The sequence below is a fragment of the Periplaneta americana genome, chromosome 16 (genome assembly GCF_040183065.1).
Source record: "Periplaneta americana isolate PAMFEO1 chromosome 16, P.americana_PAMFEO1_priV1, whole genome shotgun sequence".
NCBI classification, from domain to species: Eukaryota; Metazoa; Arthropoda; class Insecta; order Blattodea; family Blattidae; genus Periplaneta; species Periplaneta americana.
In genome coordinates this window covers 116,092,421-116,117,174 of record NC_091132.1, presented here as the reverse complement: position 1 = coordinate 116,117,174, position 24,754 = coordinate 116,092,421, and the positions used below count along the sequence as shown (strand labels likewise).

General features: G+C 35.1%; 1 protein-coding gene across 4 annotated transcripts in view; it reads right to left on the bottom strand.

Moving 5' to 3' along the window:
* LOC138691133 (peripheral plasma membrane protein CASK-like) overlaps nucleotides 1–24,754 on the bottom strand; it is an 854,250-nt gene that overhangs the window by 356,228 nt on the left and 473,268 nt on the right. For 2 of the 4 annotated variants that reach the window (XM_069812867.1, XM_069812869.1), the window contains 2 exons: nucleotides 15,646–15,835; nucleotides 5,759–5,880 (listed from right to left, as the gene is read on the bottom strand). In XM_069812867.1, coding sequence (XP_069668968.1) covers nucleotides 5,759–5,880; nucleotides 15,646–15,835 — 312 coding nt within the window. The remainder of the gene's footprint in view (nucleotides 1–5,758; nucleotides 5,881–15,645; nucleotides 15,836–24,754) is intronic. The other 2 variants (XM_069812868.1, XM_069812870.1) reach the window with 1 other exon arrangement.

The following is a 24,754-nucleotide window of genomic DNA, read 5'->3' as shown; positions in this document are numbered from 1 at the left end:
GATTTCTCCATCAAAACTTGTTGTTCCATATCCAAGAGATCTATAAAGTGAGAAGAGACTTGAGTGATGAGTTGTTATGGTCAGTGGAGATGTCCGACAATCCTTTAAGCTAGGTCATTATGGACCCGCTAACCAACAACAGGTGTGGTCTTCCAAACGGTTTTGGGGTTGCATTTAGGTAACATGTATAACCACTATAACATAAAAATATGATGCTTACATCAAAACAGTTATACTTTTTTCTACATCACTTTTTTATGCTGCACAGCAAGAGACTTAATGGCTTTATAGTCAAGAACTCAGCATTAGTTAATAACAACAAAACTGATTCTATTCTAGAATCAGTTTTTACAGACGACATTCATTTATTTTGTTGAAGTTATTTATTCCAGCAGCAATTAAAAGATTACAGTGGCAATAATAGATTATCTAAAGATTTTAGGACCTGTGATGTTTTTTCCTTTGCTTTTGTTTATAAAATTCCGGTATGTAGCAAAACATTGATAGGCCTACCTAATTCAGATTGATTCTGTATTTTTAATCTACTGTACTTGTACTGTATTTTATAACATAAGTTTCTTTCTTTCCTCTTTTATTTAATTTTTACAATAATTACATGTTTCTTATGTATATCTATACATATTTATGAATATCTGGTACACTTTGTCAGTCATTGCAGCCTTTAAATAAAGTTTTTAAAAATAATTTCATCCACAATTAATTTGGCATTCAGTTCTAATGAAGGTTTTGGTTATGAATCCTTCAAATTGGTTTCTCTTCGTTGTCTTTCCTGATGGATGCAGTCAATACGTACTCAGTTCCGAAACATTGGATATTTCCGCATCTACGAAACAGTGCAAAAACACAAATATCGCAACACATTTAATACTGTGAAACACTTTAATTAGTACTAAAATAATCTAAGTCTGGTAATGAAGATATTATTGTCAAATATGAAATTAGCTAGATACGAATATCAATATATTATAAAGTAAGTGTGGGAAAATTTAAACGTCGATTTATTGACAAAAGAAATTAGTTAAACATTCACTCGAACTGAATCCTTTCAAGTGATCTTATCAACAGTAATCTCACTAGAGGTTTTGATTTATCTAGAGAAAATCAAAACTTGAGTGGGATTTAATTGACTATTACACGATTAGAAGAAAGTATACAAAGATTAGAAGTAACAAAGTACTCCAATACAATAAAATATTAATTGACTTACGAAAATACAAAACTGCCTTCAAATGTAATATTGTAACATCTCAACATTACGCTAGATGGCAGTATTGTTTTATAATTGGCTGTTTTCTTGTTATCACTTGTGCCAACTATGGAATCTTCATTGAACTCTGTGGACGGTTAGTAGTCAAGAAGGCTTTGTTGATTCAGTTTCATTTTTATTCAAACATTTACATTCCACTTCAATCCTCCGGATCCCAGTAATCAACGTCACTTGACAGATGATTTTCAATAAATCTTAGTATTAAACAATCTCTGATACGTGGCTATCCATAATATCATATAGCAGAAGCTATAACATAACCTAAATAATATAAACAGGTGTTAGAAAGGTTTTAATTAGAGATGATGAAATAAACAAGAAACGTTTTAATTAACGATGATGAAATAAAAATTAAACATGAATAATTTTAAAAGAAACAATTATTGAAAGTACAATTTTCAAATTTGAATGTTTTAGTGCTTGGTGGTTCAGTTGATGTTATATTGGACGTGTGCGTAAAAGAAGTGAACTCGTCGATGTACCTGGTGTATCCCTCAACTTATTCAGGATTTCCGAATGGTGCTCTTCATTTATTTGTAAATAGGGTTTCAGGGAAGATGCATAGCTATGACCAGTGATCTTTATTAATTCTTGAATGCCAATGCGAGTCATATTTGAAAGTGCTGTGCATCGACTGGAGTTGTTTGTAATTTTCTGTTTTTTGACGTCCAGACTAGTGCAGTTTGAAATGTTGGCAAACAAAGAAACAAATGCTAGGGTAGTGACAAAAGTAAACAAATGCTAGAGACGCGATAAAATTAAACAAATGCTAGCGACGCGATAAAATTATGCGTAGTAAAAGTGTAATAGTCAACTTAAAAATCATCAAAATCTTGCGAGCAGAAATCACCTACAGTACTGGACACATAGTTGCGGACAAAGAAATGTAACAGCACATTAACGACTCTAAGACAGGTAGGCCTATACAAAATTACTGTTATCTTTTAAACAAGAAATCAGCCACAACAGATGACAGGACTACTAGAATGACACTGTCAGCTGAAGACAGACAAACAAATGTACAATTCACTATGCAGAAAGTGTTCTAATAAGAAGAAAACTGCTGTGGACATTTTTCATTTCATATCAGTTTATTTTATGTATTCCATAGATCTTAACATCAGCACTATACCTTTAAGATGTAAAACTGATCAAAAGTTGCAAAAAATATACAAAACCTAGGAAGCAGATCAATTCAATTTACAAGCATAAACAATTCAACAGTTGAGTACAAGGTATGATTATGGATAAATTTAATTAATTATGTTCTGAACCTTTTCACTTGACCCTTCGAAGCTTTAAGCCAATTTATGCAGTGCATTGAAGACCCATAATACATGAATAGTGAACTTCTTTTTATTTTTTTTTTATAAACACTCATATCAGATTTAGACACTTTTGATATTCTCTTAGGCAGAGCGCCCGCTGGAACGACAAGTGACAGCAACATGACACGGATTTGATGCTTTGCTTCTTGCTAACGTGTATGTTCTTATATAACCCATAATATGAAATGAACAGAAGCCCACTCATCTGATCAGACAACAACTCGACACTATCTGTGTTGTGTTGTGTCGCTCACAGTGCTGCATGCTCCACTTTTTGTTGTATCAGTTGTGAGTTGGTAATACAAGGGTTAAGATGAGAGACGACCCTAATTTCAATATAGCCTTTATTGAGTTATTAAAGATTTGCCATGTCTTTTGATACTACATCTATTTTTCGGATTGAAAACATAATAAACCTATTGCAAAATCATTTTATCTTATATACACAGAATAATTTACCGCTCAATACTATTATAACAGGGCGAAATATAAAGATATTGTAATAACATTTGCTCACTTTCCGCTATCTGGAGCTCTGATTTCATAGACAATCTCACTCCCATGTGTCGCAATCAGCTCTAGAATATTATCGCTTTCCATTTACTAGCTAAAGGAATACATAAAGGATTCTGTATAAGCACAAAATGACAAAATGTTAGGAGTGTCCGTAAATAGGACCTTTCCAGTAATTGGCCCCTCTACCCTATAAACATATTGTAAACATATGTTTACTTTAATGTGGACGAGAAACAACAATTATTATTTATCTGATGTATAAACATATAGGCCTATTTACTTGATAGTTATCAGAAGGCGTTCTTCAGCATTGACTGAAATCCTGAAGTTAGTGTTCTTTTTATAAATTGCGGATCCAACTTTCTGTACCAACAGATTAAATGTTTCTCTACACATTCTGCTGAATATTTTAAATCTTTCAGGGTATATATTTAATTCTTTGAACAGATTAAAAGCACCGTGTTGTTCTAAATTAGCATGTCAAAAAGGCTGCACCCAGAATCGTCTCCTATGTTTTCTGTCACTGTAATTTGATATTAGCTAAATTAACTAGATTGAGAACGTCTTCATCCTCCGACGACATGTTGTATGAAAGAATCAGTCCAGTGAGTACCAGGTAACTTTGCTGTCATGTTGCTATCACAGTTCGTGTTGGATCAGTGTTTTTGTCGTATCACTATCATATTAGTGGGCTCTCTGCTTTAAAGGACGAAGTAACAGTTCAGTCACCCGACTACTGTTTGCACAAGTTGCTGTTCATTACTGTCACAAGTTTGATAAAATAATTGGCACTATATATTTTGCAGGCGTGAATGTATGCTTTTCAAAATACCCCTCACATTATCTACCATTTGTCTGTCTGTCCGTTCGTCTTTGCCAAGTTCTTTACCTCTTCCCCACCCCTATTCCTTCCACTGTCCTTACATACCTCTTTACCATCTTTTTTATTTTGATTTCTCTCTTAACATACAATATAATCTATTTATTCATCTATCTGTTTCTTACTTTTCCTTACCTGCCCGTCCCTCTGTCTGGTTGCCAGGTTGCCTGTCTGTCTGTGCCTGACTCTGTGTAACTTTCTTTCTTTCTCTTTTCCTTTCTTTCTTTGTCTGTCATTTTTGTGTCTATCTCTTCTCCTGTATGTGTCTATGTCAGTGATGTCAAAGGAAGCTCATTTTTTTTTTACCTTGACGTCGTGCGCGGGCATCAAGCTCTAAGTATGGAAAGAGGAAGGGTTGTGTATATGAATAAGCAACCTGTTGGATTAAGAAAACAGTGGTGCACAAACTTCAAACAGAACGTGAAATTTTATGTCGTTATTTTTATATGGCTTCTTTCTGTTTGATATTTTCTATAAGTTATTGTCTGTAAAACAAAAGTACTAATACCAATTTCTTAATATTGCAATCGTTAATAACATAATAAAGAGATAAGAAGGAATATTCACATAAATTCCGTAGTAGTACAACTATACTGTACTAAATGGATGAAACACATCATTCATAAAGAAAGCGATATTCAAAAAAAAAAAAAAAGAGAGAGAGAGAGAGAGAGATTGGGTATGACATGACAAGTTGGAATTGATATTGATGGTACCTTTAGCCCTATAAAAGTAATCAATAAACTAATCAAAACAATGTTACAGTACAAAGCAAAGTTACCTAAGTACTGTATATGTTTTAAGAGTAACTAATATTCCATAACAAAACCCTTATCGCATTATGCCTTTAAGGTGATATTGGTGAGCAACTTCCTATCAACAGAATATTAAATTATTTTCACGAAATACGCTGAAGCTATAGAGCTGAAGTTTTTACAACATATGAGCACGGATGTTTAGCGTATCATGTAACAGTAGTTGCTTTGTTAATTCATTTCCTTACAAACAATTTCCATGCGAATATTTTCAAAATTTTCAATACACTATCTTGAGTAATATGTATTTACAGTATATTAAATTTACGAAAACATTCTGTAAAGCTACTAAATAAATAGGCCTATATCTGAAAATTTCACTTTTGTATAAAAAAGTTAAGAAAATATTTATTTTGAACAAAAAAATCAAACTTGTGAAAAATGAACATTAAAATTAAAATTTACATTCTTATAATGCACTTATACTTCCCAGACAAATCTAAAAATTAACATGGATACAGTTTTAATAAGTTATCTTCCCTTTATCTATTGAATCAGTGCTGGCCATCCCTGTATATAGCTCGACCTCTTTCTTCTATCTCTTTCCTTTCTGCTGTAAAGCGCTCAGGCTCTCTTGAGCTCTAAAGCGTGCGCTTGCTCCTATGGGCATCAATTGACATGACTGGTCTATGTTATGGTCTGTATTCATCTTTCTTTCTGTCTTCGCTTGTCATTTTATCTAGCTCCTTTTATGCAGCTGTTATTCCATAACAAAATTAAATTGTTGACCTACTAGATTTTTCGTTTCCTCTTTGCCTAAACAATTATGTATCTCCAAACGTTAAAACACAAAACTGTTTTAGACTCTATGAAACTCTATGCATTATTTATGTAATGTAATAATTTGTTGTTCTCACAGCAATCACCAGCGTTAAAAATATCTTAAAACGAATTTTAAAAACACAGATTTATTAGAGTAATTAGTACTCACCTCAAGCAGAGCGTGGAGTTGTCTATCTTCTAAGACAGAATGTAGAAAATCACGATCATTGAGGGGCGCTTCTTGAAGACAGTGAATGTCATCCAGGGAGTCAAGAACCAGACTCACAGCTCCTTGAAGAAGACCAAAACACAACTTACAAAAGTGCTCATTTCAAGACGAAGTTAGCAAGTTTCTCTTCCTTTATTCCAGACCAATGAACAATAAATGTGGCCTGAGTACCTATCACCAGTAAATTCTCACTACTTAATCTGTCTACAGAAAAATGTTTGGATAGAAGCATTTCAAAAGTTTATAGGAACAACTCAAAGGCAATAGGTCTATATACAGTAAAACCCCGATAAGACGCTGTTCAAGGGACCGGGTGTGAACTGCGTATTAACCGGACCGCATATCAGGCTGGTATACTAATTTTGACTTATATACAGTATCTATTAGCATTTTTCTTTATTGAAATACATAATTCATGAAAGGTAATATAGTAACTTACACTATCTACCAAAAAGTAATTGAGCGCTGTTTTTGCCCCTTTAGAGCCTCGTGGTAACACCTCTTGTTACTATAACATCAGCCACCCTGTCAGGCATGTTCTTCACTAGTTTGTGTAGGATATCCACTGGAATGCTTCACCATTCCTCTTGCAACATGGCACTCAGTTGGACAATGGAATTTGGCCCCATGTTTCGGTGGCTACAATGCAATGGTATGCAGACAATAATGTTCACTGGTTGGACTGGCCTGCACAGAGTCCTGATCTCAATCCCATTGAGCACTTTTGGGACGAATTGGACTGGCGATTGAGGCTTTAAGCGCGTAAGTAAGGAGTTGAATAAGAGAGCGTAACAAGAGGGTGGGGTATACTAAGGTATGAAGTATGAAGGTTTAAATGCGCAGGTAAAGGGTCGAATACCAATACTTTTCAGGTTAATGGCACCATTGAGCTCAATGACCAAGATGTTTCATTGCTATTAGAGTACATTTCTGAAAATTACATTCAAAATATTCCATAAAAACAGCATATTATGCAGGACTTGAGCACAACAAACGGGGTATTTTATAAAGGCGTTATATATGAAATGTGCAGGGACCGAACAAAAAAAGCGTATTACACGGGATAGCATAATAAGCAGGCGCGTCTTATGAAGGTTTTACTGTATTCAAATAAAAATTAAATGAAAATAAAAATCAAACTTTAACTAATCTTAAGCAATAACAATGCAATAAAAAATTTACAACAGTAATAATAATAATAATAATAATAATAATAATATAATAATATTATTATTATTACTATTACTATTTTTATTATTATTATTATTATTATTATTATTATTATTATTATTATTATTATTATAACTTACTTACAAATGGCATTTAAGGAAACTAAAGGTACATTGCCGCCCTCACATAAGCCCGCCATCAGGTGATAATAATAATAATAATAATAATAATAATAATAATAATATATAATAATAATATTATATAATAATATTATATAACAATAATAATAATAATCCATGGCATGGTATTCCATATAGGATCGAGGACAATCAACTGCTAGCCTTACGTCCATATGCCTCAGTAAAGGTTAATTATCATCCAACCAGTATGAGGGCATTGTGTAGTTAGCAACTGATCATCCCAGACCATTGTACTAACCACAATACCCCCAATTTGTCGAACCGAATTTTGCTACCTACAGGAGCTCTTGAAATTCATCATAATCCTGGGTGGGCACTGGTTCCATACACTGGCCAGAATTTCATGAGAAACTTCCTTCCCTATGGGGATTCGAAAAAGAGCTCACTCTGTAATGTGAGTCCAGACCGTCAAACTATAGCAGAAAATTAAACTTAGGCCTACATCATATAATTTAATTTCCTTGAATTATTTTAAATACATTTTCGAACAGTATATGGCCTATAGGAAAATAAATAGGCTAGGAACACAATTATGAATGAAGTTTCAGTCATTATCACACAACTAAGGAACAAATAAATGGAAGTTATTTCATTGTAGAGATACTAAAAATGTACTTTTGTGCTTAAGTTCAAATAAGAGATTTATATATGGTACGTTACCATAACCTCAAAATGAAATATAAATTAAATTTGTTTTATAAATTTGAAACTCAAATGAAACTCCAAAGCATTAATTTGTTTCAAAATGACATTAAATATTGTACCTATTATGTGCAGAGTTGTTTGAAAATGATTTTGTTCTTATTCTTCTATACCAAATTAAATACATTCATTGTTCAAAAGTATATAATCAGTTACCTATCCTTAAGCTTTAAATGTGAATTCACAACTTGAATCCTCATACATGACCAAACGTGACAACAAAGGTACTATCTGATCATGCAAGAGTTTGTATTGCAATTCAGCAGTGAGCATACAATACAGTATTATCTGTAACAAATGATGTTACATGAAAAACAAAACAAAATTTCAAATATCTGCACCAATAATTTTAACTTGAAAGGAGGGAGGAGGCAAATTCGGTTGGGAAAAATTAATCAGAGCTCCTTCCTTGTACCCTTCACTCCTGAAATGATTAGTGGGAATAGATTATTATTACTGTAGTCATAGCAAATATTTCTACAGAATCGGCCTGAGTACTGCAGTCGGTATAGTGCCGGTCTTTTGTGCTCGAGGTTGAAGGTTCGATCCCAGCCCGGGTCGATGGCATTTAAGTGTGCTTATTAGATCACTAATTAGCATACAATTGGCTTTCCATTTACGCACTATCCACAAGCAAAAGAAAAACTAATTAAGATGAAACTAAATTTAATGAAGATTTAACTAAGTGACATATGAGCCACGTCGACTCTAGTAGAAGTTCAAAAGGCTCAACTTGGCAACACTGTTCGTCTGCTCTTGTCAGTCATACTGCTGCCATACTTCACCATCAGAACTAAACAGTTATAAAGTTAATATCAGAACCAAACAATTAAGAAGTTAATCATATGTCATACAAGGAATTGGTAAAATATGTTATGGATTACAGATAGATACAGTAATCCTTTTTTAAAATCTTGAATGTCAACTCGTAAAAAATGGCTGTATTTTAATACAAGGATTCGTAAGGGTTATGTCCTCTCTTCATTATTTTTTCTCATTATTTCCAACATAATATAGCAGGCCTGGACGTAAATACGAGTAACTGGACTGAGTCACCGCAGATCACCCCTTAACTTCCCACTTCACCTTCCACAGCTGAGACAGTAATGTTTTGGTGCGGTATGAGCAGGCATGAAGATCAGTGACGGATTGTAACAGCGGGCATCATAGCTTTTATAAACTTTCGGCTCTAGCTGGTCACTTAAATTCCATCACTGATGCACACAGCTTTACTCTGCGTTTGTTTATAAGGCAATGTAAGCGAAAAGGGCATGGGCAGGGGTTTCTGCATCCCTTTCACGTCCCTTCTTATGTCCAGGGCTGTGCTATAGTTTTATATTATTTATAAAAAATATTCCATTACATTATGTACAATACTAAAACACGTACATTTCATAGGCGTGTATATTAAACACATTTTATTACATTTTACCTTATATAGGTCCCAAGTCTACGTTGTTTTCCAGCCAGAATTAATGGACTCATCCAGTTAGACTAGGCCAGCTTTTTCAAATTTCAATAATGTCACTTTATAAAAAGTCGCTGTAAATAACTTACAAGAGTCATGTCTATTATTATACTGTATATTTTTATCTTATTTCCAACATCTATTGTTTTATATTGTTTATGAGAATATTATTTCTTTACATTATGTGCAATATACACATACTGTACAATTTCAATATGTCTAGATATGCGCTAAAGATGACTGGTAATGTTGCTCCTGTACACGCTATTCCAGGCAGAACTCAAGATAATAACCACTGTAGGCGATGCCACAGTGAGGTTGAAACTTGGCTCATGTCTTGGGTTCATGCCCATTTGGCGAAACTCTTCGTAACAGCAGACATCACAACATCAGGTCTGTAATCGCAACATGCCTTAAGTCCAATGGCTACACTACCTATGAAGAAGTTCATGGAATAGCGGATACTGGAAGTCATCGGCGTATTGATATTATAACATTTAAACCTGGAGAGACAAAGGGTTATATTCTGGATCCGACCATCACATTCAAGACGCATCAGAATCAACCTGAGGAGATTAATCTAGAGAAAAGAAGAATTTATGAATCCACCATCCCTTATTACAAAACATCATATAAACTCAGGGATATAGAAGTCATCGGATTAATGGTGGGCACTAGAGGGACCATAACAAAACAATTTATGTCATTCTGTCATAAATTTGGAGTTCTCAACAACAATTAAGGAAATTTCTATTATAGCTTTGAAGGGTTCACTGTAGATTTTACGGCGACATTTGTATTTCAATAGAAATAATTACAGTTGAATTTTCTCAGTATATTTTTTTATCTGTACTTTTATAAATTTTCATTATGTGAAACATTATCTACTGCAAATTTTAGTTTCTTGTAAACAAATTTCTCGTAAGACATTTTCAATGTCATTTTAAATGTTATTGTTTAACATTCTTTGTCTTTGGCAACCTCACCAAGTTGAGGAAGATTGAATTATTAATATTAATTTCATCTTATTTAGACCTATATTTTTCACATCTTTTTCTAAAATATTTGCAATTTTCTCTTATCATACACTAGTTGATTGGCAGCTATGATATCATTTCTTGCATTTGATAAATTGTTATTTAACATAATGTTCATAATGAATGAAAGTATGTTAACACATTCCATTCCACATGGGCATACATCATTTAAAAAGCCAGCATCACTACACAAGAGTGTTTTTGAGAGTAACTTCCTTTGATTTCCACATTTTCCAAATTTTTCTTCACTAACACTGCTTGAAATCAATGCATTTACAATGCAGTAAGCAATTTCTGCAATGTAAAGTACAAAACCCGAAGGAAGAGTACATCCTCCAGGATTCAAAGGTCAAAATAAATATCCTGGCTTCTTTTTCTACCAAATAATCAATACAAAGTGAGCAATGTAACTCTGAGGATACTTTGATATGTGCAGAAGTTTGGAAGTATCAGCTTCAAAGTTAAAAATATCAGGGTCTTGATAACACTAAAAAATGGAGCTACATTTACCATTTCACTCGTTTCAGGTTCTACATTTTCTGCTGCTTCAAAAGCTAGTGAGGACCATTTTAGAAATCCATACTTGGCTGATTTTATGCCTTAAAAAACCTCAGCATAAATTGGAAATACTCTTCAATACGCGAAAGTAAAGATTAAATCGCATATGCCATGTGTTTCCTTCAAACGCACTCATGACAGGTCGATGCCTGGCACACATGCTGCCAAGTTTCCGCCTTTCGACCTTCTACTAGAGTCGACCAAGATACAGCAATAAGAGAAGCTGTTTCATTGTTGACAAAAAGCTGTGAAATAAAACGAACATGAATTAAAGGAATGAGTAAACAGGTTTAGAAGCATTCTTAAAACGTAACTAAATGCACTTTCAACATTATTGTAAGGGTTGGCACAAGTTAACTTTTGAGTGGGAAGGCATACCAAGACCGTAACCTTAAAAGACCAATTAATTAATTTAGAAATCTTCTCACTATTCGTGAGTTGCCACAAGGGACAAAGAGTACTTAACCATATAAATGTTTACTAGTTCAGTGAACCATTAATTTTGTTTTGACAATGAAACTCCTACAAGTACATAGCTGCAAATACATTTCGTGATTGGTGGAAATATACCTAGTTTTAGAGAGGCAAGTGTTACAAAAAAGTAAAGAATGCTAATGAACTTGGTTTCATTTCGAATATAGGTGATGCTTCAGGAGAGCAATTGATCCTTTCAGTGCAGCTAAAGTTACAATCGGAATAATAGATGTAGGTATTCCAAGCCTCTTAAACACATCTTTCATGAAGAGAGTAGCAGTACCTCTTGCTCCAACTAGCTATAGGCTATCTATGGCACTTTCAGCACACTGTATCATTCTGTTTTCATTTGTGTAATTTCTTAGCAAAGCATCCAGATGTACCAATGAAAAATATGGATATGATTTTGCTTTTATAAAGAGTCTTCTACCATAGATCTACGATAATATTTATGGCTAAATACATAAGGAAGTCTTCGTGACAAATATTGTTTTGTTTATGTGTTTTTATACCTAAAGCAGTGTTATTTCGCCATGTTTACCATATTACAAGCACCTGCTTTTAAATATCTAGTAGGCTTACTGTAAAATCCTTACATAGGAATTGTACACGTGAAAGATTTTACACCCTAAAAAAAGCGAAGAAGAAAAAGGGTGATTGTCGCCTGGAGTTGCTAGCAGTTAAAATGAATGTGCACGGTTTCTTTACAGTGATGATCGCCAATGTTGATTGGTGGAGGTTGCTTCTGAAGCAAATTCAGGTCACACATCGCCTCATACATCTTCAATAATCGATATTTAGAGAAGGCCATGTAAATATACTGAATCGAGTTATGGCAGCAAAACAAATTAAAATTGACAGTGATGTACGCTGATAAAGAAACCACTTCCTGATGATCATCACTAGTGTTTATAATCGCCGGCAATGTGCGTCCGGCGATGATTGCCACAAACAAACCGTAGCTTAACTTCCAGACAGTAAGGAGCAATCTAAATTAAAGCATAACTGGATGGAAGTCACACAGGAAGAAATGAAGAAATAGTGGATACGGTACGAACAGTATCGCTAAAGTAAATAATTACTGGAAGAATATATATATATATATATATATATATCTATATATATAATTTGAACTGGTAATGGAAATTACGGGAAAACGGCTGAACGGATTTTAATAAATAACCCCTCATTTTGAAGCTTGGAACCCAAATTTTTTCGGAAAAGTAGTAGTTTTCAGTGAAATGTCAATTTTCCTACATCATTTTCGTATTTTTCAAAATCCATCTGTCGTCAGTTTTGAGAAATACATAGGCCTAATCATGGCCGACTTGATACTCGCTTCCTTGTACAGCCTAATGAGTTCTCAGATTAAAACAAAACACAAGCACACTACAATAAACAATACCACACGAAGGCTACGACCTGCAGGATTGCTGACATATTTAGAGTTGAGATGGCTTAGATTCTCTGACATCATAATTCCAATATGTCGATCTTCATTTGTGTAACTTTTTCAGAATGTTTCTGTAATATTGGTTATTAAAAACTTCATGACTTATTAAAATGAATTTACAGGATAGATTCTCTGGTGTGTAATTTTCTGAGTAGAGCTGTCTGTGCGTTGGATATTAAAAACTAGAAAATTTAGGAATGTTTGATGACATTATTACCATTAAAAATGAAATATTATTATAGTGAATGCCATGATGTGAGTTTTGTTACTAATCATACAGATTAATGCTGTATTGGTGATATGAAAGTGGAACATATTGGGTTTATATAAGTAGACGTAGAGAATTTTTGAAGTTAGATCTTCATTTCTGTAATATTTACTGAGTGACGGCTATATAGTAGTCTATACAAAACTTACATAAGATAACAATTTTGTTATGAAAAATGAAATATTTTTATAGTTATTAATCAAGTGGTATGGGTCTTTTCGATATTATATTTAATGGTGGTGTAGTGTAGATATTTAAAGCTGAAAGTTAGAATTTATAAAACAGTTATGCTATTGGATTCTTAATGGTTGTGAAACTTGGACTCTCACTTTGAGAGAGGAAGAGAGATTAAGAGTGTTCGAAAATAGGATGCTTAGTAAGATATTTGGGGCTAAGAGGAATGAAGTTATAGGAGAACGGAGAACTGCACGCATTGTATTCTTCACCTAACATAATTAGGAACATTAAATCCAGATGTTTCAGATGGCAGCGCATGTAGCACGTATGGGTTAATCTAGAAATGCATATAGAGTGTTACTTGGAAGACCTGAAGGGAAAAGACCTTAAGGGAGGCAGACGTAAATGGGAGGATAATATTAAAATGAATTTGAGAGAGGTGAGATATGATGGTAGAGACTGGATTAATCTTGCTCAGGATAAGTACCGATAGTGGGCTTATATATGAGGGCAGCAATGAACCTCCATTTGTAAGTAAGTGATATAGATATTTATATGTGTGATTCTCTTCAGTATTGTCTGGAGGATGCACAAAAATTATAATGCCTAAGGGAAGACCAAAGATATTACTTACTGATAAAATAAGAGGCCTACAAAATGTTGTAGTGTCCCGATCACTTTAGCAAGACACTTGGCAGGATAAAATGATTCTACCCTCTACATTTCGAGGTAGTTCACGAAATATGCAGCAGCTATACAAGACGCTATGTCTGTTATTGGAAAGCATGGCAAATCTGATATTTTCATTACTCTAACCTACAATCCTCAATGACCTATCGCTTCACTCCCACATGAAAAACCGACTGATCGTCCTGACATCGTTACTTGCGTTTTCGCATTGAAATTCAAGAACTGAAGATGTATAGGTTCAATAAAAAGTATTTAGCATGAAGAAAACCATTCAGAGGGATATGTTTATTATGGAAGCAAATAACTTCCAAAATGTCTGGTATTCTTCATTGGAAATAAATTTGAAAAATTTGAATTTGAACTTCTTCTGTAATGAACTTAGTTTGCAGCATTTGCTGCACAAGCCACTAGTATATATATAATTTGAACTGGTAATGGAAATTACGGGAAAACGGCTGGACGGAGTTTAATATATGACCCCTCATTTTGAAGCTTGGAACTCAAAGTTTTTCGGAAAAATAGTAGTTATCAGTGAAATGTCAATTTTTAAATATAATTGTCCTATTTTCCAAAATCCATCTGTCGTCTGTTTTGAGAACTAGCTAATAGCATTCATGGCTGACTTGATATTCCCTTCGCTTTTTTGTAAAGGAGAAGTGAAGCGAGCATCAAATCAGCAGTGTTGCATTTCAGAAAAAAACAAAGCACATACTACAGTAAACAATATTACACGAAGGCCATGATCTGCAAGAATGCTGACATATTTAGAGCTCAAATTAAATTGGTTATTAAAAACTTAACTTACTAAAAATAATTTACAGGTTCGATTCTGTGGTGTGTAATTTTCTGGGTACAGCTGTGTATTGGATATTAAAAACTACAAAACTTGAGGTGGTTTGATGACATTATTACCATCAGAAATGAAATATTATTGTAGTTAATGCCATGATGTGACTATTTTTCATTAATTATACATATTAATGCTATATTGATGATATGAAAGTGAAACGTTTTGGGATTATATAAGTAGATGTAGAGAATATCTTAAATTAGATTTTGATTTCTATATTTTACTGAGTGGCGGCTATATAGTATATATAGTATATGTTACTGAATGCTATAAAACTTACGTAAGATAATATTATTAAAAATCAAATATTTTTAAAATTATTAATCAAGTGGGGTCAGGTCTTTTTCATATATTTAATGGCGGTGTGGTGTAGATATTTATATGCGTGGTTCTCTTCAGTATTGGCTCGAGAGAGAGTATCTTTCATTGTTATGGAAACAAATAACTTTCCGAATGTCTGGTATTCTTCATTGAAAATAAATCTGAAAAATATTTATTTGAACGTCTAATGAACTTAGTTTGCAGCATTTGCTGCACAAGCCACTAGTTTTTATATTATTTTTATGTCTAAAATAAAAGACATCATCTACAACTCAATTAATTGTTATAGGAAAACTATTCCTAAATGATGAACTTCTGTTCTAGTAGTTCGTTTTATTTTTTTCACAAATTCTTCCATTAAAACAGACTTCAAAATATTGGTTTTACAACTTCTTTTTGAATGTCTATTTTTCTTACCATTTCTAATCATATTCATCCATCTACTGTGATTGAACTCACCCGAAGATGTAACTTCATCCTCTCCAAAATCTGAAAAGCCATCACTGTTGGGGTCAGAATAAAAAGATGTCCATTTTGGAGATGATACAGCTGCTAGTACAGCACCTTTCAATTTTCTTCGGGCATTGAACTTTTTCATTTCTTCGACTGTGTCTTGCAAATGTACCTTCGTTGAACCCTTGTCTCGATCCTAAAATAGAATAAATAAAATTAGTTAATGTATACTCGTATTAGTGAGATATTTCTTAATTATTAACGAGAATAATCTGCAATAAAACATATAAAAACACTTTCTTTGTGCAAAAATTATAAATCTCCAATAAGTAAGGTTATCTTGCACGATTATATTTATAATTTGTATTTTCAGTGTTATTTTTGTACCTATAGCACATATTGTAAACAATAGTTTTAATACGAAAATAAATCTGGGGCTCTTGTTTCATTTCAAACCTATTTGAGAATAAAACACAATTTATAACTCCTATATAAATCGGTCAAAGAAGAAAAATTATGGAAGACGAAAGAAAAAATAAACTGGGATAAAAAATTAGAAAGCGAAAATAAGGTAGCAAAGGAGGAACTAGTCTACTGTAACTGTAATTGTAATGTTAATGCTTAATCCTTTCCTTAATTTTCAAATTAAATTACCTACAAAAACTACTCTATACAAAGAAGATGAAGTTCTTTCTCTCTAACTCTTTCACTCTACAACATTGTGGGTCATCAATTCATACTTCAGCAGAAACACTGTAACAAGGTTAAGAAGTATTTATTTGCTAACACAAATGGTATCCCTTAGGTATATAAAATTTCCGTCACAGAATGGTACCGGTACTGGTATCCCAGAATATAACAGTTATGCCAATCTAGCGACACTTCTGCGCATCAACTCGTGACTTCTCTAATATGGTTGCCAAGATGGGTTTTGTAAAAATTAGGAGAATTTCTGACTTTAACAAAAAATTTGGGACACTGGTATTTTAGACATTTTAAAATTATCGCACTGTTTATATAAATATAAATTGTTAACTGCCTCCCATTGAAGGTAGCCCAGAAGGACTCAGTATATTCTCTTACATGAATTTTAAAATATTAAATGTTTACATAAATTTGTTGACAGAAAATTAAAATAAACATATATGAATTATAAAGTGAAGAAGGAGAAATTAAACAGAGTGAATATGATGACTCAGAATTTGGCAAGAGCGTTTCAAAACTGAAGTTATGATGTCAGTAGTGTCAGTGGTAGTTCAAAAGTCTTCCTGAAGCTTTCAAAGAACTTGGGAATCACACCACGAGATCCAATAAGAAGCCAATCACCTCAATGTTTTCAAGCTGGTATTTTGCTTTGAAGTAATCAACTGTTGGCAGATAAATGTTGATCTTTTCTTTATTGACATCCTCCGGCTGGCTACTCCCCGTTTCAACCCTTATGGTAGGATCAATTATATAACCTTTCTTGGTAGTCTGGGAATACGCTATGATGTCTACGTCTAGAGGAGCCATTAGTAGCAAGGCAAAAGACTTCCTCTTCTACTGTCCAAGACTTTTTTTCAAAGCAGTTACAATTAAGGATCGAATATGATGGTGTCTGGCATTTCGGAGGAGTAAACCTCTGTTACACTGACCTTGGGCGTGGGCAAGGGTTTCAATCTCCGGGCATCCATGTCTGCACCGGAATCCGTCCAAAGAGCGACCAGGTACTCCTCTAACTGCTGCTAAATTGGCGTTCATTTTAAGGCAGGTTACCCATTCAGATGTAGATAGTCCAGACTTATTAAAAATCCAGGCATTGGCTTTAGGTACTTGGCTGTACAATTCTACACCTCTGCCTCGTCCAGGCATTACTTTCCAAGATTCGAATTCTGCATTTCTTAATTCCTCTCTTAATTTCCTAGTCACAGATTTACGAAGTTCAACTGGACAAGGGAGACTTAGATGTTGACAGGAAGAATTAAGTTCAGACATCAAATGTCGCATACTATTTACATAAGGATTTTTATTTAATATTAAAGTGATGCAGATGTTGCAGTGTTGCAAAAATGCTTCCCATGATGCCCTGACTAGTCCCAAACTCTGTATTTTTTGCTTGCATATAACATACTAGTAGGTGTATCAGATGGCAACATAAGCATTTGTTTAACAGAACTACGGATTAACTTGTCAATATCTTCTAAAAATGTTCCTGGTAACTGATGGATATGAGCCATTTGTAATGGGTATAGGCCATATATACTGGTTAACAATGTTGAGCTTTTGATCTGGACGGAGCATGGAGGTGGATACTAAATTTTCCAAATCATTTTTCAGACTTAACATAAATGCCTCCTGATCAAATTTTATTTCCTCATTGAATGATATACCTAAATATCTTATAGTTTTATCTTGTTTGATTCCTCTTATAGAACAATCTTCATAAAGAATAAGGTTATTCATAGGTAATTAACTGTAGGTAATACACCATAGACTCACATATGCTGAAAAGTATGTTTATTTTATTTTATTTTTCTTGTTTTGCCACTTCACTTTTCGTAAGAATTTACAATACATGATTGTGTCTTTCTTTTATCTCTCTATCATTCTTCCTCCCTCTCTACTCCTTCCTATCTCTTTCTCTTTTGCCTATTATTTATCTCGCTTCTCCTATTCCTTACCTAATTATTCATCAATCATTTAAGTACATTATTATATGTTAATTTACCTTATGTACAGCCTCCGAGATTCGATCCAAGATTTATTTGATTTATAGTCTGATTCGTTACAACTACACTATAAAGCGATTTGGAAGTCTCTCTTTAAAATATTTCACTTAATATTATTTGTTGCTTATAAATACATATCAATAAATGGCGCCACTTTCTGAAACAACCTGAAATTTTTTTCTGTTAGTTATGTCTCAGCCTACTTCGGAATGTAATTTTATATTTGTTACGGGGGGGGGGGGCTGACGCCCCATACGTCCTGCTACCTTGGTGCTATCGCCCCCAAACCCCCACTACCTCTTAATAAAAATTAAAAATAGAGAAAGCGATCTCCCTTTTATTTACAGACATCAAAAACACAATCTCATAAAATTTCTCCACTTATATTAATGCTTCGAACTTACAATCATCTATCAAATAAACAGGATTTAGATTTTTCGTTATCGTACAATATGTACAAGAAAAGTTCTGTAAAGCATTACTTGATGTAAATAATTTAAGTACCGTTAAGAATTATTATAGCTGATTCGTACTTTATCATGCTTAAATATGTTGTTGTTGTTGTTTCCTAATGCCAGGCATTTGACAATAATTTGCAATTCATTTTTGTGTTCAGATAAGTCTAGTAATATAATGAAAAATATGTAAGTTCAATCATAAGATAAGTCTTATGACTGAACTTACATATTTTTCATTATATTACTAGACTTATCTGAACGCAAAAATGAATTGCAAGATAAGTCTTATGATTGAACTTACATATTTTTCATTACGTTTGACAATAAAGTCATTTGACCTCTTGCATTCCAATATATTTCAAAGATATTATCATGGCCAGCCACTGAAGCACAGATTTTGAGGTGTTCCGAATTCATTTCTTGGTTTGAGTTGCACAATGGGCAGTTAGGGGACTGATATATTCCAATTCTATGCAGGTGTTTGGCCAAATAATCATGGCCTGTTGCCAATCTAAATGCAGCTACAGACGATTTTCGTGGTAAATCGGGAATTAACTGGGGATTTTGATGCAGAGAGTTCCATTTTTTCCCTTGAGATTGTGTTATCATATTTTGTTTGTTGAAGTCTAAGTATGTAGATTTAATAAATCTTTTCACAGAGTAATACGTAGATTTAGTAACAGGTCTGTAAGTAGCAGTGCTGCCCTTCTTAAATATTTAAATGTGTATCTTATGTTACAAAGAACAATACATGTGTGTGTGTGTGTGTGTGTGTGTGTGTGTGTGTGTGTGTGTGTGTGTGTATCTATTTGTTTTTTTTTTTTTGTATTTTTTTTTGTATTTTTAATTACACTTGTATCTTGCATTTGTATCTGTTTTATCTTTTTTTCATGTTATATGCAATTCTATGTTTTTTTAAACAAATATCTGTACTGTCTATTGTAATTGGGGCTTTGCCCTGTTATAGACATAAATAAAATAAAAATAAAATAAATATAGAGGGACAAGTTGTACTTCCAGTGAGCTTTTTTGTTTGTACGGAGAAGGGACCCGAAGGCTTACACTGCAGCCTGATACTTATTGTGCTTACCACTCCTATGCTTGTGAATGATTGGGTAGCAGAACAGCCGCGCCCTTGTACAAGTACAGCACGCCACAATGTGAACTTAACTCGGGCTATTGTATGGATGATGATGATAATGATGATGACGATGTGAATTAATGACGGTGAAATGAGTCCGAGGTCCAATCCCGAAAATTACTCAGCAATTTTGCTTCAATTGGTTGAGGGAAAACCCCGTAAAAAATCCCAACCAGGATTTGAACCCAGGCCCACTCGTTTCATAGCCAGACGTGCTGACCATTACTTCACAACAGTGTACTCCAGTGAGCTTTAGTTAGTGGAACAGAATGAATATGTGAGAGGTAAAATTTACATTTATAAATCAAATTAATTTATTGACTCCATAAATAAACGTATGTTGCAAAATTATAATAAAAATTAATTGCTACATTTTATGTTACTTAATCCACTGATTAATAGCTATAATTTAAATAATTTCTACAAATGTAATTCATTAACATTTTAATGGCTACCAGTGTAGCTCAGTCGGCTGAGGCACTTGCCTGCCGATTCAGAGTTGCGCTCGGGCATGGGTTGGATTCCCGCTTGGACTCATCACCTGGTAGGGTTTTCCGAGATATTCCCCAACTGTAAGGCGAATATCAGGTAACCTATGGCGAATTCTCCGCCTCATCTCGCTATCACCAATGCTATCGACGCTAAACAACCGAGTAGTTGATACAGTGTCGTTAAATAACTAAAAAAATTAACACCAGGTGAACTACTTATGTAATTAATTTGTGAAGAATTTATGTCGTGTATATATTCAACGTGTTCCGCGCCGTGGCGTCGTGGTCTAAGATATCCTGCCTAGGACTAGCATTACGGAATGCGAGCTGGTTCGAGTCCTTATGGGGGAAGAAATTTTCTCATGAAATTTCGACCAGTGTATGGGACTGGTGCCCACCCAGCATCGTGATGCACTTGGGGAGCTACGATAGGTAGTGAAATCCGGTTGGAGGCGCCAGCTATAACGGCTGAGGGGATCATCATGGTAACCACACGATACCTCCATTCTGGTTGGATGATCGTCCACCTCTGCTTCGGCATGTGGGCGTGAGGTCAGCAACCGGCTGTCAGTCTAGGCCCTTCACGGGCTGTAGCGCCACGGATTATTTATTATATTATATATTCAATGTAGGGAAAGTCACTGTCAAAACCGATGGAATTTATACCACACTCTCTGGCAAAAGAACGTCGGAAAACTCAGATGGTGAACACGAATAAGGTGAGTTTAATCGACACGACTCAACGTCCTATTATGGTTTATTACCTATTCATAAGGTTAATGTTCTACTAACTGAAGAAAACCATTTATTAAACTTAATGCTGAGTTTTATAAAGAAAGAATATTTTCAAATTTATCTCAGTTTGACTGTTTATATTTTTTCTGAAAATGTAGCACCTCTTACCAATGGCACGTAATTTTTTACAGCATTATGAAAATCTTGATAGTCCAGTTTCGAATTGGGACGAACTTGCCATTCTAATCTCATTAAAACGCTGGAACATCTGTTGCTGCTGTTTGACCTTTTGTGGTCCATTGTGAGCTTGAATGGGAATATTCCGCTTGGGCATAAGCCAATCATACTCATCTTACAACCTCTAACACATGTTTTTTTTTTTATTTATCGTTTTCCTAAACATATGAACCGCATAATTAAAACACCGATCATTTTGAATTTACTATTTATTACTTAGATCACACAACAAAAACACAAACTACGTATTCCGAATCTCATTGCGCTGTAGCAGCTTCCCATCAGCGTGCAGAGGTGGTGCCAGTAGTCATCAGTCGCCATCAGGGAATCTGATTCGTTCTTGTAAAGGGCAGGAATTGGCAGACGAATGACATCACTGTTGTGCCATGGTGGTGTGTTCTGCTGTGTTGTTTGTAATGAGTACAAAGCAGTAGCGGCCCGCGGTTACAAAGGTTGGCAGTTCTGCATGAAAAATAGTATATTTAGCAAACGCATGCTGTTTATTGCATCTAAATCGGATGACGCGTGTAATTACAGCCCCTTCTCGAAGTTGACTGTGCACCCGAAATTGTACTTCAACCATCCGTGCGCTACACCTCTCCCACCTGGTACAACTAGTCATGTAGTGGAGATGTGCCCCACATGCTTTTCTAGTTTTTTAAGTCAAATTAACTAAATCCTTCACTCCGGTGTTTGTCCATGTGTTTTCTCCTCTAAACAGAATACACCGGTGGGGGAGAAAGTGTTTTCATAAGCGCAGCAAAAAACCAATCGTTTCCATTACACATTTCGGTATTAAAATGACTAGTAGGCTACATGATTTCCTCGACTTTTTCCAGAAATTTCAATAGTTAAATTTTGTGTAGGACGTCCTAATTTCTTATGTTAACATGCAATTTCTCTTTTAATTTCGAAAAGGGTTGGTCGATTAGGTTTTCATTTCATTCATTTTTAATATAAAATATTTCCTTAGACACACTGACTAATCACATCACGCCACCCACAGTACTATAACACACTGGAACTGTAATGATATACAGAAGTCCAGAAGCCTATGTGTTCTAACGCAGGTCATAAAAAGAGGAGGGTGTTGGCGGTTCTTTTGTATATACGGAGAGAGAGAGCTGCTTCGGTTGCAGCTCTAATGCAGTCTTATGGGACGGTGAAGAAAACCAGTTTTCTGCTGCCGACTACCCTACGTTGAGCTCCAGGAACTGCCGATCACAGATCCGAAAAGTACACTACAGCTAAAATTCTCGAGCAGTTCAAGGCTCCTACAGACAGTAAAATCTCGAATCGAAGAAGAATGAATTGGAAAAATAAATGAAACAATGAACTAGATTAATTTTTTCAGGTCCATTTAAATGGCGGCTCTGCAGCTCTTATTGTAGAGCCGCCCCTGGGCTACAACGTAAAAAAATAATGTTAATAGCTTAAGAACGATCGTGTCAACGGACCAGTTATTACTACTGGTTCAAGAAATAAATTGTTTGTGCTGTCTTTTCTTTGAGCGAGATGACAGAATGAAAATTTCGCAAAATCTTGCTAGCGTAGCGCATACAATTCGTACAGCCGCTATGATAACCTTCCAGCAGTTTTGTTCCTATTTTGCTGCAGCGTCACGTCAATGACACCCATAGGTCCGCTGAGATTCGGAATATGCTGAAAGATACGACGTTTCCAATAAAGGTGAATATCCCATATCAGCGAGTGATTATTATCGAGTGATTACACGTACCGTTCATAATCCCAAGCTCGTATCATAGAGCTGGTTTGGTTGGCTTCACTTATTTAGAGACCAGGCAGATCCGAAATTTAACGTTAATTCATTATTAGGAAACAAAAAATGTGTTAAGTACCTATACAACGTATATCGTTCAATACTACAGCAAATGGGCGTGGCTGTGTCGGGGACACGGCCGTGAGTTTTACATGAATATCTCTGGCTGGCTTAAAATAATAGATCTAAACAAGATCTTTCGTTTAGCACCAAAACCAGCGCGCTAGCATAGCGGAGTCGCGAGATATACTGCTCGGAAGTTTTCGCCCACACCCAATCAGCGCGTCTGGCCGCGAAACCAGGTGGCCCGGGTTCGAATCCCGGTCGGGGTAAGTTGCCTGGTTGAGGTTTTTTCCAGGGTTTTCCCTCAACCCAATACGAGCAAATGCTGGGTAACTTTCGATGCTGGACTCCGGACTCATTTCACCAGCATTATCACCTTCATTTCATTCAGACGCTAAATAACCTGAGATGTTGATACAGCGTCGTAAAATAACCCAATAACCCACACCCAAAATGGCCGCCAGTCGCGATCTTTCGTTTGTGACCAAAATCAGTGCGCTAGCATATATAAATCGCGAGATATATTGCCCGGAAATTTTCGCTCGCGCTCAAATGGCCGCCAGTTGCCTCTAGACCTTTTCCCAATGAAATGCGTTGCTTTTTTTCCTCTGCGCTTTTCGATGTGCATGGGAAGACATCTGAAATTATAAATTTATTTATTACTTTTTTTTTATTTTTCACCAACAAATATTTTACAAAGTTCACTTTTTTATGGTTTAAATCGATAAATTTGACGAGCTCTTTCGTGTGGCACCAAAATCAGCGTGCTAGCAAATCGGAATCGCGAGATATACTGCCCGAAAATTTTCGCCCACGTCCAAAATGACTGCCAGTCGCTAAATCGATAGATCTAGACGAGGTCTTTCGTTTAGTACCAAAATCAGCACACCAGCACATTGTAGTCGCTCAGATATACTCACGGAAATGTTCGCCCATGCTCAAGAACTCCACCAGTCGCCGTGGGTCCCTACCCTCGCCTCGCGCATGCGCGACGTCAACTCAAGATCATGGTCACATCGTAGTCATATATCCGATCGACGAGACCACATTTATTTCAATCGTGTTATTAGTTACGAAATTATAGTGTCGGAATAGATCATCCTGCAAACGTTGCATCGACTTAAACGTCCCAAAATGTCTGCCAGACTGCGAATCCCCATCCGCCCCTCGCGCATGCGCAGCGTCAATTCAAGGTCATGTATGTATCGTAGTCATACCAGCGAATAGGGATTATAAAGAATGGACACTTCGCGTCGGTACCTTTGATGTAGCCGGACCGATTTCAATGATCTTCAAGCCAGCTAGAGCGTCAGATTCTGCTTTCTCCCTAGAGTTGGCACTGACATCACACCAGCTAGCAGTCGACACAGCGGAAATATAACACATACAATTAATACTTCTAGGTACATTATGTACTCAAATAAAATAAATTGGATCCATAAAATAATAAATCCTTCATTAACTGTAATGTCTAGACTCTAGAGTTCCTTTATAATGAGAGT